This window comes from Pipistrellus kuhlii, unplaced genomic scaffold, assembly GCF_014108245.1.
Source record: "Pipistrellus kuhlii isolate mPipKuh1 unplaced genomic scaffold, mPipKuh1.p scaffold_m20_p_5, whole genome shotgun sequence".
NCBI classification, from domain to species: domain Eukaryota; kingdom Metazoa; phylum Chordata; class Mammalia; order Chiroptera; family Vespertilionidae; genus Pipistrellus; species Pipistrellus kuhlii.
The window spans coordinates 17,177,124-17,194,498 of NW_023425551.1; the positions used below are offsets into that span (position 1 = coordinate 17,177,124).

The 17,375-nt window shown below is 36.4% G+C and overlaps 1 protein-coding gene across 7 annotated transcripts in view; it reads left to right on the forward strand.

The window, feature by feature from the left end:
• Positions 1-15,011, forward strand: part of EYA4 (EYA transcriptional coactivator and phosphatase 4) — a 228,475-nt gene extending 213,464 nt beyond the window's left edge. For 4 of the 7 annotated variants that reach the window (XM_036414928.2, XM_045572997.1, XM_036414927.2 and 1 more), the window contains 6 exons: positions 639-697; positions 805-965; positions 3,625-3,739; positions 6,514-6,635; positions 8,832-8,932; positions 12,262-15,011. In XM_036414928.2, the coding sequence (XP_036270821.1) occupies positions 639-697; positions 805-965; positions 3,625-3,739; positions 6,514-6,635; positions 8,832-8,932; positions 12,262-12,342 (639 nt within the window). In that variant the 3' untranslated portion in view covers positions 12,343-15,011. Of the gene's footprint in view, positions 1-638; positions 698-804; positions 966-3,624; positions 3,740-6,513; positions 6,636-8,692; positions 8,794-8,831; positions 8,933-12,261 lie in introns of all 7 variants that reach the window. The other 3 variants (XM_036414929.2, XM_036414925.2, XM_036414926.2) reach the window with 1 other exon arrangement.
• Positions 15,012-17,375: the final 2,364 nt, after the last annotated feature.

Consider the following 17,375-nt stretch of genomic DNA (forward strand, 5'->3'; position numbering starts at 1 on the left):
TACTTTTTAAGTATTTTTTTTATTGTTGTTATTTAAAGATTTTAAAACTTCAGCAAAAGAATAAAAGAAAATGTCACCTTACATGCTTATTCACTTTTTTCCTGTGTTAAAAGGCCAGGCCTTTTACAATAACACCAGCGTGAATTCTTTCATGGCATTCCTGGACCAGCACAACGTAGAAAGTCATAGAAATCTCATAGAGCACCTTCATCACCAAGCCCCCTATCCGCTCAACAAATAATAAATAATAGTAACCACCCGAGATGCTCAGACCAAACAATTCTGTGTATCTTCAGGTTTAGCTTGTCTTCAGTACTTAAGTACTGAAATGGGAGAAATGGCTGAAAGGAAACACCAGTGATTATTATGAAGACTCAAAAGACAGTTTCTTATCAATAATATTAACACTAATATTATTTTTCAAATTGCTCACATGTCATATGTTCTCAGATCCCTTTTTAAGGCATTCTTATGGATTTAGATTTTAGAGAGTAGAAATGGTGCCATTTCTCAGCAGGAGAGAATGGGCAAATGCTGCCATCTTCTGGCCATGGCCTGATCAAAATGGGAAGATGGAAAAAACATTTGGTGAAAAGCATCATTGGAAAAACAAATAACTTTTCCAATGTTTTTAACAGGAGTGTGATCAAGTTCATATAGATGATGTCTCCTCTGATGATAATGGGCAGGACCTAAGGTAAGCCATGCCTTTTAGCATGCTATTTCCTACAGAAATTCAGCTATGGAGTTTTGCACATGTAATTATTTCTTTTATCTCTTTTTAATATATTTTGGGTGTTGCAGTACCTACAGTTTTGCAACTGATGGCTTCCATGCAGCTGCAAGTAGTGCAAACCTTTGTTTGCCAACAGGTGTAAGAGGAGGGGTTGACTGGATGAGGAAGTTGGCTTTTCGATACAGAAGAGTAAAAGAATTATACAACACCTACAAGAACAATGTCGGAGGTATGTGTGGCTTTTTAATTCTATAAAGGCACTCTATATAGAGGTAGAATTTGAATTGCAATTCCATGTTCCATATTAGAGATTGGCCTACTATGAAATAAGTTATCATGAGCTCATGCTGACCTACATGGAGCCAAAATATTAAGTTTCTTAGAGTGGGTAGGGGGATTGGAGATCTGACAGCAAAATAAAATGTGCAGCTCTGTCAAGGACATTGGGAATTCATTACTCCCAGGTGCTTAGTCAAGAATGACAGCAGGACATTCAGTTTACCTTCTTCAGCTAGGATGCTACCAATGAAAACCAGGCTGAGACACTGATGGAAGCAGAGAGAAGACCTGTTTAAAGTCGAGAGCACCAGTCATGGAAATGGAGTTGTTAGCAATCATTACCTTGCTGGTATTTTACCAGAAATAAATATAACCAAGTGATTTTTTTCATTTTGAAAACTTTAAGAAGTCTATTTTATCCTTTTAAAATTGTATGTTATCTGACTATGTCTTTCCCATGTATAGTGTGAACTATGATTATCATAGTTTTTAAAAGTTCAAATATTTTGAAGATAATATCTAAATAATTTTATATTCATCCACATATTACAGATGATATCAAGACCTGTGACATCAGCCTGGCTGGTGTGGTTCCCTGGTTGAGCATTGACCTATGAACTAGGAGTTCACGGTTCAATTCCCTGTCAGGGAACATGTCCAGGTTGTGGGCTCTGTTCCCAGTAGAGGGAGTGCAGGAAGCAGCCAATCAATGATTTTTATCTCCCATCATTGATGTTTCTGTCTCTTCTCCCTCTCCCTTCCTCTCTGAGATCATTTTTTAAAATATATTTTAAAACTTGTGACTTTAAAACTAAGATCTTGAATGTGCTTCTTGATATCGTAAACCTTGATGATCTCTACTATTAGGATCAATTTCAGGTCAAGATCCTAAGATTAGCCATTATGTCATATAAAAGGTTTCTCTCAGGGTTTTCTTTATCTTTTTTTTAAAATGAAGGGAAAAAAAGAATGATGAATAAATGAGAATTAAAATGGGATGATACAATCAAATATACTTGTACATAGATGTCATTGAATACAATATAGTAAATAAAATGTTTATCCATATTAAACACACCTATACTCATCATAAAGGTAGAAGTGCACATCCATTCATCTATATCCCCAATGACTTGCTAGCCTTAAGATACATAACAGATGCTCAATAGATGCTCAGTAACTATAAAAGAAGAAAAAATACAGACTCTAAACAATAATGTTAGAACCAAAAGGAGGCTTCCATATGGATGACCTTCATTTCCAAATGAGCAATGGGCCCTTGCAGGCTACTGACTTGCCCGGGATTTAAGGAAGGCAACTCAGGTTTCCTAATTCATTCTAACGCTCTATATAAGACACTTTGTAAAATCAAGTAAATAGATATTCTATTTAAAATCAATTGTGGGTGATACGTTTAACTTTAAAATAAATATCCTTTTGGAAAATCTGAATTTTTATCACCCATGTATGCTACTATTTCCTTCTTGAAGAGTATTAGTGAAATTATTTCAAAGTTAACAAGATTACTAATAAATAATCATATATCTTAAAAAGTTTAAACAATGGCATTAAAGTCCATCTCTTTATTTTTTCTTTACAATTTGAAATCTTGCCTTTATTTTTCATGGTTGTAAACACTTTGCTACCATCACAACTTCTTATAAATATCATAGTTAGTGGCTTCATATTGTTCCATCATAAAGCCATGACACAACATATTAATTTTTTTTCTTTATTTATTGATTAAGGTATTTCATATGTGTCCTTATCCCCCCATTGCTGTGAAATGTTGGCATCTCTCTATTGGGATAAGGACTATATATGTGTTCCCAGTATTCTGCAATACAATTAAAATAAGAAATTTGTCTTTATAATAGATTTACATGATCTTGTTTTGCCATAAAAGGAAGGACTTAAGCAAAAAAAAAAAAATTAGCATGCTTTTTCTCTTATCATAACATCAACATAGTTTCAACCATTGTCTATAACTGTGTCATAGATTCAGGATTTTCAACACAATTTTTAACTTGTCATAAAACAAAATATTTCTGACAGCTTTAGTACAAATATTAGAAACATTCTATTAGCTACATGAGGTAATGCCATTGTTACTGTTTCAGAGTGGTAAGGACTATGGTTATTAAGAAGCTACACATTTTCAGACAGCCAAAGCATTTGAGGTATGGTAACCCTTACATGAGGCTGGTAGACCCTGACCTCTCCTCCAAACCTCTTGCATCAGAGCCTTGGAGTGGGACCCAGGCAGGGGAGTGGTCAAAGCTCCTCAGGTGATTAGCATCCAGTGTGCCAGATTCTAGGTTCAGGGAGGGAAGAACTGGGACCCATTGCCCACTGTTTCACTGTGACATCCCAGTTTTCAGCCCAGAACCTGATACCTAGAAGTTGTTCAATAAGTACTTATGGAATGAATGAATGGATATGGATAATCAATTCTGAAATGAAGAATAATGCTACTATAAATCAGTCTCTCTCTCAATTTCTAATATAGGCTGGAATAAAAATTATCTAACCTAGATGGAAGGGAGACCAAACTAGGTATTCCTGGATAACATTCATCTTTTGACCCTGCCTTGCTTTTGGTGTTGCAGGACTGCTTGGCCCTGCCAAGAGAGACGCATGGCTGCAGCTAAGGGCCGAGATTGAAGGTTTGACAGACTCCTGGCTAACAAATGCACTTAAGTCTTTATCAATTATTAGTACTAGGTAAGTGGCATTGTTGCAGTTTAAATATATATGTTGTATTAAAGGTATAGTATTACTGGCACAGCATACATAAATATGTTTTACTTTCTAGACTATTTTAGTATTTGAAGGGACCTAACAATTCACTGTGTCCAATGATGTTCATTATTTATGTGTTTGGGAGTAAAGGATGAGAGTTGCTGCCTCTAAGAATAACCAGGAGATCCCATCTCTTTACCCTTCTCTCCTCATAACGACTTATCCCCGCATAAGATCATGGGATTTTTAATTTTTAAAAATGGTATCACTGTTGGTGACAAAGTATAGGAAATTATGGCAAAAATAAAACAGCACTATCTATACAAAGAGTGGATGTTTTAAGTCTCTGTGTTATTGTAGACAACATGCATGACTTCAATACATTTAAAAAAAATAAAGAGAAAAGCTTAGCCGGCATAGCCCAATAGTTGAGTGTCAACCTATGAACCAGGAAGTCACAGTTCGATTTCCAGTCAAGGCATATGTCCAGGTTGCAGGCTCAATTCCCAGTGTGGGATGTGCAGGAAGAAGTCAATCAATGATTCTCTCTCATTATTGATGTTTCTCTCTCTCGCTCCCTCTCCCTTCTTCTCTGAAATCAATAAAAATATGTGTGTGGTTTTGTTTGTTTTTTTTAAAAAAAAAAAAAAGGAAAACTCTTGAAAAAATTGTAACCTTAGTGCTGTTTAAACTAAGCAGTGAAGTACTGACTTGTTAATGTCAATAATAGTATTGAATAGAAGACTTATATCTAGTTTAATAGCATGTGCCATAAATGCTAATGAATAAAATAATGTAAATCTGGAAGTCATAGCTAGAAAGGTGAGAGGTCAGTCTTTGAATTACCATATTTCTTAGTTTCATTTGAGTGAGTAAATAAACGCATGCTTAGCAAAGTGTGGATAACTTAACAATTCAGGGGGAAAGAGGATATTTGGGCTGTTTGAGCCAGCATACAGGAAAAACTTGGCAGGGTAGAAAGAGAGTCCAATATTCGGAACATGGAAGTGAAGGAGTGTGTCAGATCCCGTGCCCAGTTTCTAGGCATGGGCCATGACCAGCAACTGCACTGATCACAGAAAGGCTAAGTGGGGAGAGGAAGGGTAGTGGCCCCCTGGGTAAGGCTGCGGGAGCCAGACAGGGTACTCTGCTCCATTCTGGGAACTACATTCCAACAGGCTGTGACATATCTGAAGCTTCTTGTTTCCAATGGCCAGAGGGTTTAGGCTGTGGAAACCACATAAAAGGAACAGTTGGAAGGAGGAACTACAGGGTTTAGTCTGAAGAAGAGTCATGTGTGGAACAATAATACCAATTCAACTACTTGAAATGTTAGACTGAAAACAAATTACATTTCTCTGTGTCTGTGAAGAAAAGAATTAGGACTGCTTAGTAGGAATTCTAAGAAAGAGGGTTCTTGCTCCATGAGAGGAAGAACTGTCTAACAATTGGAGGTTGCTTTTATAATTTGACTTGCTGCCTTGAGATCTCTGTAACTGGTGACAAAGAGACCAAAGGTCAAGAAAGCTGAGGGTGAGGGTTCCTGAGACCCTGAAATTCTGTATAAAACATAGTGGCATGTGTATGTCTCTGGGGAAGAGTTCAACAGCTTTCATTATTTCTAAAAAGAGGTCTCGTAGATAGTTACAAACCAAAGGTTATGACATTATTATATAGATTCTACATGTGTTATATATAATACAATTATATAAAGATTATTATTGAGGCCAGGTTTCTGAAAATTAATATAGAGAATGTTTTACAGCCCTCACCAATATGCATTAAAAACTCATGAAACAAACAATCTAACAGAGAAAGGTCCATAGCTATGTGCCCTCTGATTCCCGGTTTCACAGGTGTGGCTGTGAGCCTCTCCAAGTAGGATGGCTCAATTTCCCATAGAAGGAGGACCACCATCTCTTTTTCCTGGGTCTCTGCCTCACAACAATCTCCACTCTCTTGGCGTTTCCTTTTTCTCCCCACCCACTACTACCAGGAAAGAAATGCTTATAAATTGCAGAATGAGAGACTCTCACTCTCAAAGGGAGGACCTTTGAAGAGGACTAAAACTTCAGCCATTAATGCAATTGCCCTTTATTGTCGCTGAAGAGGAGCTTCAGGAATTCAGCCCCTTCTGTACTAAATAAGGATCCTCTCCAGGCTTCCTTCTTCAGGATCCATCATCTATGCTATTTCTTGTACAAAATCCCAAAACTCCTGTCACCCATCCTATTACCTTCTTTCTGCCTATGTCCTCTACTTTCCCAGGGTCTGAGCACATTGGGACTCAGAGTCTTATCACCCTAACCAACACCTGTTCTGGATACATTTAAAACTTAGAGTTAGGCCATCCTCCCTCTCATAACCATGCCAAGGTTGGGCTAAAGGCTGGGATAGGTGTTCTCTGAGGTTCCACAGGGACCTGACAAGACAGCTATTACAGCACACATTTAACATTGCTGGTGTCTTATTCACTTGTCTCTGTATCTATCTTGTGATCCAGAAGGGGAGAATAACACCTATACATCCACAACTTTTTGCCCACTTTCTTCTATTTCCCCATTTGGGGATAGATTTCTAGCATTTGCCATGGTGCCTGCCATGTAATAGGCATTTCATAGATAACTGTTGAATAAATGATTAGAATATCAGGTGCTTTATACTATGGAATTGAGAACAGTGATAATTTAAAATCTATACTCAAAGAGACTATTTATTATTAGAAAACAAATATGTGTATTTCCTCCCTGTCTTAGGAGTAACTGTGTAAATGTCTTGGTAACGACAACGCAACTGATCCCAGCACTTGCGAAGGTTCTACTCTATAGTTTAGGAGGTGCTTTCCCCATTGAGAATATTTACAGTGCAACTAAAATAGGTAAGAAAATTACCTCTAAGTCTGTATGAAATGTGTTCACTTCTGGGTTTGGGGGATTTTCTTAAAGCGAGTCTCTGCATGATTCTCTGGGTCATCAATTTTGCTGTTAGAACATCAAGCACATTTGGATAGCATTCAAATAACAAAGTCCTCTTCAGCGCCTCTTGCAAATGCAAATTTCATAAAACCTGTTGTCTGAACCCAGCAACTGGGTAGTTCTGACTCATTTTATTATATATATACTAGAGACCTTATGCATGACATCTGTGCAAGAGTAGGCCTTGGCTGCTAGCACCAGCCTTCCCTTGGCTGCTGGCACCAGCTTCCCTCTGGCATCTAGGACCTCGGCTTCCCTGCAGCATCTGGGACCCAGGCTTCCCTTGTAGCCCTAGCTTTGTTCGGAAGGTCGTCTGGAAGGATATCTTATCTAATTAGCATATTACGCTTTTATTGTTATAGATATATTTCATCGTGGCACATGTTTTCCGAATAATACACTGTATCTCTATCCATGGCATTTAATATTTTATTTAGCATGGCACATAGTATTTTATCCTTGCATATGTAATCTAAATTTAATATAAAAATACTATTTTGACATGAGAGTGTCAGATGGCTTGAACTAGTCCTTAATTCCAGAAAAAAACTAATAATTTCATGAAGTAGAAGACATAATTGAAACATTCATAACACCTGAATGGCTAGAAACCCACATTTCCAAAAATGTTGAGTAACAATCAAAGGATAACAACCTTGCTTCTTTGGTTAATATCAATTTGTGGAGTCCTCTTTTACTCGAAGTGCCCTTCACAGACTAAGACATTTGAAAAACAAAACTTCATCAACTTCTGCCATCCTGAAAGAGTTAAAGAAAACAGTGTGTGTATTCTCTGCCTGTCAAGGAAACGCCTGGGGAAATAGATGGGTTGGGTAATGTGCCCTGAAGGTCAACAAACTTCGGCTCTGGCACCTCGACAAGAGAAGTTCAAAATCCTAAAATCCCTTCCCAAAAATAACCGCCCCGGGCCTTGCAGAGTTTTGATATTGACACAGGCAAAAGGAGCCCTCCTTGCAGCTGTTTTGGGAGTGCAGTGAACGAGAGCCAGTCTTTGAAAAAGTAAATTTTACATTGTCTTAAGCACTGCAGTTCAGAGCCCTGATCTCAGCCCCATTCATTTTTGCATAAATGTATGTATTTGTGCTAGCAGGATTAATATATAGAATTTTGCTGTATGAAAAATCAAATAATTTTATGCCAGGATACGCATTTCTTCTAGTAAGGATAATATTTATTTATTGGCCAAACTATTTCTAATTTTTAATCTAAAAAAATCATTTTTATATTTTCCTTTAAGTTAGTATTTTTTTGAACTACCAGGTTAAGAAAGAGAACAGAAATAACCATGACTACATGAGCATTCCGGGAGTGAAAATCAGAGACTAATGCCAAAGTTTTAAAACAAAAGAACAAGTAGAGGTCCTGTGTGGTGTTCCCATAGTGCAGTCAGGGGATATGGAGTCACTAGTGCAGTGGCCCAAACAGCACTCTTAGTACACTTCTGGGCAGACTAGCTTCCAGCCACTTGAATAAAAAGTTATCTGTTAAGGTAAATCCACATCGTAGTATTCCCTCTTTCCTTATAGGGGAACCTTCAATAGTTCACAATAATGTTTTCAGCTTACCTGTCTATACTATTTAAAATTAACTGGCAAAAGTGATACATCGAATGAAAAGATAGATGTTAAAACCTACAGTTGCTTGCAAGGTTGTTCTATATCCTTTTGGTGGAGTGAACGATACTAACATATTCTCTGGGTCAAATGCTTGACCCTATAGCTTTTTCTGAAGCATGGAACACATTTGTTTGATAATCTGTGCCCAAGCAAAGACTTAAATTGTTCAAATATATTTGATGATTTTATTAACCCAGAGGCTGCAAGCTAGTTAGCTAGTTTTAAGTGATTGATGTTCAAGAGAAATTAACTTGCCACTTTATATGAATCTTTAGGTTAATGAATGCAATGGCTGGAAGAATAAGCAGTGCATTGTTTTTCAGGCAAGGAAAGCTGTTTTGAGCGTATAGTGTCCAGATTTGGCACTAACATAACTTATGTTGTGATTGGAGATGGCCGAGATGAGGAGCATGCCGCTAACCAGGTAACTTCACTCTGAACTTTATCTCATTTATCTTCCAGGAAAAGAAAGTTGCTTTGAACGAATAATGCAAAGGTTTGGCAGAAAAGTAGTATATGTTGTAATTGGGGATGGTGTAGAAGAAGAACAGGCAGCAAAAAAGGTAACCTGTCTCAAACAATGTTGGTGTGATACTTCTGATGCAAGCTTTTTCGTTTGCATTCCTGTAGTTTGGCCCAATGGCAGCTTGATAAGTGATTTCCATTTATAGATGCAAAGCAGTAAGAGCATGAGAAGGTCAATACTTACATTCAAATAAACCATTTGGAGTCTAGCATTTTTTTGCGTGAAATTTGACAGGAAATGCAGGAAAATTTAGTTATATTTATTTGAGAGAGAGAAAGAGAGAGACTGATATAATGGTCTATAAGAAAGATGGAGGGAAATAACCAATTTTAAGCACATGGAATTTCACAACATAAAGACGTTTAATGAACTTCATAGAAAATCATGGGATTCAGTTCTTACCCTTTTCCCCATCCTCCTCTATGCCATATGTTCCCTGTGTGTGCCTGGTAGCAAGTATGCTCCCTGGTGACAGATGCTGAGGGTAGATTTAATAGTCGAAGGAGAAACTGTTGTGAGAAAATTTAATAGGCGCTACTGGAATGGGATGTACTATTCAGATCCTTTTGTGCCAACAACTTGTTGTAGAAACTTAGAGGCAACATGCCTCACATCTTCTAGAAGTGTGTTGTCTATTTTGGTGAGCCACCACAATGTGATTGGAGTCAAGCAGCTGGCTTGGAACATATTCAGAAGTTCCCCTAGGTCCTAGGTATTTAAATAAGTCTTTTCATCTGGCCCATATTTCTGAGGAAGATATCAAGGCAGATAAAAAACCATTAAATGGTTGGTCTAAGATCAAAAGAGGAATGATACCAGGATTGGCCCAGACACCAGGCTGTTGGTCAACACAAGAGAGACATACTGCTTCCTTCTCTGAATGACAGCAAAAAACTATCATCGAGCCAAGACAATAGTGATACGATTTATAAACAAAGCAAAATGATGAATTAATATTTGGAAACAATGACACATCAGCTAATATTGTTTCAGTAGAAAGAATGCTGTTCTCTTTATCCTGAGGAGATTTCAAATCTTCATCAATAAAGGCTTCACTAAACACTCACATGTGCTGAGGTGTTCACCTGATCCCCCCCAAATCAACATAAGCAATTTCCTAGAAAAGTTTAGAGCTTTCATTAAAAAGAGAAAAGAGATGGTTTGTGTGTGTAATCAATTCAAATCAAGCAAAATGGAGAAAGAGTAAGAGTTCTCACTTTAGAAGGTGTGCTGACGTGTTGGCAGCCATTTGCACTCAGAGAGCCTGTGCAGGCTCAGCCTCCCACAGAGGGCCTGTGTCTTAATTAGCCATCGGTGACCCTAGAGAGCAACTGGCCTATGGACATTCTGTATGATGCGTCAGGGATGTGGCCTCCAGAAATGCAGCTTTCATTGCGGACTAGTGTTTGAAATCCTTCCAGTCCCACACAAGTAGAAATATCTTCTGGAGTCTGTCTCTGTGTCCTGAGTCCAGGTTGTTTTAATCTTCATGTGGATACCATAATAACACACAACAATTAGCAGTCATTGCAAGCCACTACAAGTGAACATTTTCCATGTCTTTTAGCCTATGTGACATTCACATATATTTGGGTCAGGGCAATAAAATTCACTTTTCCAAACCAGAAACAGTCTATGCCTTTGAAAATGAAAACTTGCACCCTAGTTGTTTATAGCATGAAAAGTAGATTTGGGGTACCAGTTTGTTGTGACTTCTGCTTTATACCTAAAACTTCAAGAGAAAAAGGATGACTCCAGAAGGATGAGAATCTCGGTCAGAATGCTATTTCCAAATGGTTGTTTATGTAGGTACAGTTTTGGTGATGGTGAAGGCTTATAATTCTATTTTGAAACACAGGTGGTTGGTTTCTCTAGTGACCATAATGCATGCTTTTCTTTGAATGTAGCTGTAATTGCATGTGCAGAAATATTAAGTACTGTTTTATTATTACAAATAGATCTGAGCTGAATGGAAAAAATGTAATTCTAGATGACTTTATGTGTTTAATTTGACCTAAAAATATAGTTTTTTTTGTAAAATGAAAAAGAAATTTCAAAGTTTAGGAATAGTAATGTGGTTGCATTCCCCCATAGAAATAAATAATACAAACCATATTTGTAATTTTAAATTTTCTAGAAGATGTTTTTTTTTTAAAGTAAAAAAAACAGACAAAATTAATTTTAGTAATATATTTTAATCCAATATATAGAATATTATGTCTTAACTCATTACAAATATGAAAATTATTAATAAGATGTTTACATTCTCTTTTTTACTATTCAATATATATTTTGAACTGGACAAGCCACAGTTCACATGCTCAATAACCACATGGGACTACTGGCTATCCTTTTAGACAGCAAAGAATTATGTAACAATAGTGATTATTATTTTAATGATTAATTTTATAATAAAATATATTCTTCATTTTTATACAACTGTATTTCCATTATACAAATTCATATATAAATATATATTTTATAAGATGTCATCATTCAAAAATTATAAGTAATGCTTTGATCTTAATTGTTCTAGTACAGTGTTCCTTTTTTTTTTTTTCATTATCCACAATGGAGTTATTTTACACAAATTTCTCTGAGAACACCCCATTATGAAATTTTAAGCCATCACAGATACCAGATACTGGTATATTTTTGTAGGGCCACAAACCATTGTAATGCCTAAGAATTTTTGCCCCAGAAGAACCCTTTTTTGTCCCTTTGCCTGTTTCTCCCCCAGTGAAAATGATTGCAAGAGTGCTTTCTCTCAATCCCACAGTGAAATAAATTGATCAAACCTACGTACTTAAACCAGTTACTCCAGAAAAGTAAGAGAGTTGATCATCTCCACATTGCTTTCTATCTTATATAGATCAACTTTGAATGATTTTTTACATAGAAAAGGACTCACTCTTTTCCTCTCAGAAAGACAAAAGACCTTGGACTTAGGAAGTTTATCATGTTTAAATTTTGTTTTTAACTGAGAGATGCAACTTTAGGAGTGAGGTCATGATTAAAACTTGCTTTCCATCAGCCACATAGGATTTTGATGCCCAAATTGCTCTCCCAGATGCTGCTGTTGATAATGATACTTTCTACAATAAATAGTAAACTACCTAAAAAACCTTTATATGTACTTTTCCTACCATCAGTATCCAGTTCAGATCTATTTCTCTATTATTTTGGCAATGTCATATTGATGCTACCAAGCCTTAGAATATGATCATCCCTCTCCTAGACTCCCTTCCTTGAACCTGGGTGGACTACACATCCTTGTGTGTATGGCTGCTTCACTGAGACCATAGTTATGATCTCTCTCCATCCCTTCCCCTTCTTTTTCCCGCCCCCCCTCTCTTAACCACACAGCACAACATGCCCTTTTGGAGGATATCAAGTCACTCAGACCTCTTGGCTCTACATCAAGCACTGGAATTAGAGTATTTGTAACTGTGTTCTCTAGCTGGAGATCCGTTTTTTATATATATATTTCAAGTACACTGAATTTTATGTGTGATTCAATGCCTCTGGCTTTACACATACAAATTGTCTTAAAGGATGAAATCATATTTGGAATGAAAATTCCAGAATGAAGAATTCAGATTGGTGAACTTTAGTGCTACAGAAAGGAAGCTCTATGGTCTTATATTTACAACACTTTAATGGTTTAACACAACAAAACAAAACAATCTGTGGAGGTTGCTGGTACACACCGAAGGAGTCCTAACTGGAATTAACAGTTTTAGCAAAGAACTCTTAGCCTGGCAAAGCACCGACTCATGCTCCGTCTGACAAGGTGGTGTTCAACAACATTCCTCACAACTGGAGATCTTCTCAGCCCTGAGGTTTGAATCTGACTTTAGCCTACCTAGCCCAGAAAATCTGAATTGGAATGCACTCAGACTGTATAAGGACAATCCTATCTAGACCTGTAATTTGTGTAAATTATTGATGAAGATAATTTACTGTGACTTTATTAGCAGCTGACTTTGAAAGTGGATGCAATGTTTCTTTCACTTGTTGGGGAGGGGAGCGGGAGGGGAAGATGGGAACCTAATATTGTCTCTTTTTTAAGTTTGGCAAAGAGAATGTTCATACTGATGTGTTGTGCCTTAAAGATAAGACAGCATTTGTGTGTTACAATGTAACTTTGGTTAAAAAAAAAAATCTCTGTAGATACTGAAAAATCAAACTTTTGTGATCATTCTTAACATGACCAAATTTAAAATTCAAGCTATAAAAGCTGAATCTGCGAGAAACTGAATATCCGTTGCAATAAGAAAACAATACTAGTAAAACAAAGCGTGTGTTTTATTTGGGTTCTTAATAATTCCAGTAATTATATGAGGCAACTATTTGTGCATCCAACCATAAGCAGAAGGTGGGAAAGACTGTGGGATCTTTCCTTAGAAAGTGAAGTGTTCGTTGAAGTCCTGAGTACCCTTTCTATAATTTTATTGGGGAAAATTAATGATGACTTGCCATATTCATGATGACTTGCACTGTTTTGATTGTGGCTTTTTTATAAGTGTAAGTTGTGTAGAAGAAAATATTCTCGTAAAATGATAAGCGAGTATCACAAACTTTCTTAGAATATGCCACGAACATGGCTTAAAATTCACATTGAGTAAACGAGGCTTAAAATAAAGCTAAGTGCATTTATTCCCAATGCCATTGCAAAAAATGAAATGTCTCTAGTAGTGGAAGGTGGATGCCCCAGATGGTTTCTAGGGGAAAAAGTGAATCAATGAAAATGTTACCTAGAATATCATCATAAAATAAATTAGCAAGTGAGCCGGATCCTGGCAGCATTACTAAACTTACAGCAGTGAAATAGTACCTGGTTCTCTGTCTTTGCACATCAATCAAGTTTCTCTCCATTACAAACCTACATACATTGGCTTCTGCCTGCACTGTTACTGCAAAATGGACTGCATTCATTGCACAGAGAACCTGTCATTGTTGTGTTTGCATGTGTTTTTATTTTTATTTTTCTTGGTGTGTAGCCCATGTTAGGAACACAGTACAGGTTCTCTTGTCATTTTGTGTGACATGATTTTCCTTGTGGAAATTTAAGACTTCAAGATCTAGGTGTGTTTTCATGACGTCTGCACCTGCAGGTCTGTGTTTAAATGTCAGACTGTGGAACTGGGGTCAACCAGATGCTGGTTGGGATAGCTCACCATCAGAGGCTCCAGTGGCTCCCATAAAGTCAGCGGTTTGCACGCTGATCACAACATTCACTGTAGAAATGTGATTTTATTTTCCAGGCTACAAATCTGTATTTCTTTACTGAATGCAAAGGCCATGTTTATGTTGGGCAGAAAGAAATGGAGCTCCAATTTTATACAAGCTTGTGGTTTCATCAAGCAGAACTTATACTTACTCTTTAAGTTGTTTAGTTTTTGGCCACCTCTGCCCTAAGTACAGATGCAGGCAAATCAAGGTTGGAATGCTTCTAATAATGACGATAATAATAATAATTCTTAATTTTTGTTAGCCTGTAGCTTGAAAATAACAGTTTGACAAATTAAAGAACTGCATTGATTATCAATAATTATATTTTGTGCACTAAAACCGTAAATATTTATTGCTGTGAATAAAACAAAAGTATCTTAATGGTATAGCCAGTTTCTTTCAATGACAAAATTGTGGCATTACATCTAAAGTTTAAATTCTTTCTCCTATTAAACAAGCAAGGCTTCTTATGCTGCTAAACCTGCAGGTGCAGAGAGAAACACCCTTCCCGGGACAAAGAGAGGGTTCACTGCTTGCACTGCTATTTCCCACACTCATCTTCTCTGATCGTGTGTTCAGAGAGGCTGCCAGCATAAAACCTACATGCTGGGTTGAAGGAGAAGAGCCTGTCTGGCACCATGGATCAGTCCACTGAGCCAGCATCACAACCTGTCATGAGACTTTGAGCATGCTCAGACTAGAAGCCTTCCCTTCCCACTTTAGTAATCAAAGATCCTCATCCTTTCTGATCTGAAAAAAAAAAAAAAGAAAGAAAAATTAACTAACCAACAAAAAACCAGCCCTTTTGGCAATATCCACATTCTACTTATCCATAGAATATTGTGCCTTATGGTAAGCCAGTATGAAAAATATTCTGCCACTAAAATGAATTTTTGCTAACTTTATGTACCAATGTGGCATATGACTAGGAAAGGTAACCATCTTGTTTTATACCTTAACTATCAAGATAGATGGTCTGGGTATAATATTACTGCATACAAGATTAAGTCACTATACCCCTCAAAGTTTTGTAAATCAAAATCAGAGGCAAAAAAAAAAAAAGAAAGAAAGAAAAGAATCATACAGTTTGTGCACAGTAGATAATAACTCTCTAAAATTTTTTCTCCATTCTCTGATGAGCTAAGATGCAAAATAGTGTCAATAGCATGCTCCAGTATGAATTATTTTAAAGCTCATTTGTTTTTGACAAGCCTATATTCTCAGTGAATATGGCATTTAGAATTTCTTTTAAAAACACACTTAAGCATCATGAGCCAAAGTTGCATTTTGACTCCCTACTATGGTAGCATTATGGAGATCTCACAGTCAAAGGCAAGGGTTTCTGTTATGTATTAGTAAAGTATTGATTATGGGGGCCTACATAATTTAAAGAAATGTAAATTAATATTAAAAGCTTGTAAAAATATGTACATCTTTACTATTTCTCAATAAATACCTTTGAAAATGTTTTCATTTTCTTCACCCTCCATGTTGTAGAGTTTTTGTTGTGTGTGTTTAGCTCGATTCTAAATGATGTGAATTTTCTATTTAGATTTCTTGATGTATTCTTACTTTCCCTTTTTGTGTGTGCTTTAATTGCATAATTTGCAGTTAAGACAAGCTAGGATATAACACAGTAAAATGTAACTAAAAGTGGGCTGTCATACTGAAAAGATGAGAGTTGCATAGTTTTTTTCACAGAGGTACTACATTCAGGTATAATGCATAATGTAATCATAGTTTATTGGTGATAAAGTAATCCTTTTAAAATATTTAAAGCAAGTTCCCTTGAGATGAATATGGACAAAGTTTATAAGTAGCTTTCTTTTTTTAAAAAAATATATTTTATTGATTTTGTACAGAGAAGAAGGGAGAGAGATAGTTAGAAACATCGATGAGAGAGAGTCATCGATCAGCTGCCCCTTGCACACCCCCACTGGGGACATGCCTGCAACCAAGGTACATGCCCTTGACCGGAATCGAACCCGGGACCCTTCAGTCCCCAAGCCAACGCTCTATCCATTGAGCCAAACCGGTCTCGGCTATAAGTAGCTTTCAAGAGTAATAAATAAGGAGCATTTTTCTGAAAGAAAGTCAACAGCTTCTTTATTATACTGTATGTAGTACTCACAAACCTGTTACATACCTAAACCAAAGGCAAATTTCAGACCGACCTCCTTCACAACTATTAAAATATTAAGTCCTTCTCTCTAAAATTGTACCCTAATACTTCTACCATTTCCTTGCTTTACAGTTAAATAATATTGTACTTAATCCTTGGATTTATAAGTATCCAACATGACACATATTTTAACTTAACTTTTATATTGGATGACTTACCCACTAGGATATATGCTCTGTGAAGGCAGGGATATCTGTTTTTTTTGTTCACTTCTGTATAACCAACTTCTAGGAAAGTGTCTGGCATATGGTATGTATTCAGAAAATATTTGTTTTATAAGTGCATAAACCATAGAACATATATATAGACATGGTCTGGAATTAAAGAAATTTACAATGGTAGAGCTAGATTTAAAAAAATAAAAGGAGAGAACACACAGGTAAGTTTGGATGGAACCAATGTAAATTTTTATAAGTTGGCTGGAGTATTTGATGACCTAATAATTTACAAAAATGAAGAACAGGTATTACTGTAAGCAAATATGTATTTGGAAAAAAAATATACATGAACTAAGAATGATCTTATGGGGAAAAAATAAGTTTACAATGAATCAATGATTGCTGCCTCTGCCCCCCGCTTTTATTTTTTATATTAAAAAAAAAAAGCATGGAATAGACTGAGGAATCTCAGAGGGAAAGGGGAGAGGGGCTGGGAAGATATTAACCAAAGAATTTATATGCATATATGCATAATCCATGAACCCAGATAATAGTGCTGGGAATGGGGGGCAGGAGTTTGTTGGAGGGGGTCAATGGGGGAAAGAGGGGAAATCTGTAATACTTTCAACAATAAAGATAAACCAAAAAAAGTAATATACAACATCAGTAGGATTTAGTTGCTTTAAATTACTTAATGCCACAAAATATCACAAAAATCAGATTTGCTTGCCAACTGTGGTTCATGATTCTGAGTCTTAGAAACAAAACAAAAAAAAGAAGGAAGAGAGGTGTATGATTTCCCTTAACTAGCCAAAGCTAACCCATCTATGCATGATTTGTATTTTTTTAAACTCAGTTACAGGATATAATGGTATAAAAGTACATTTATTCTCATTCACAGATCA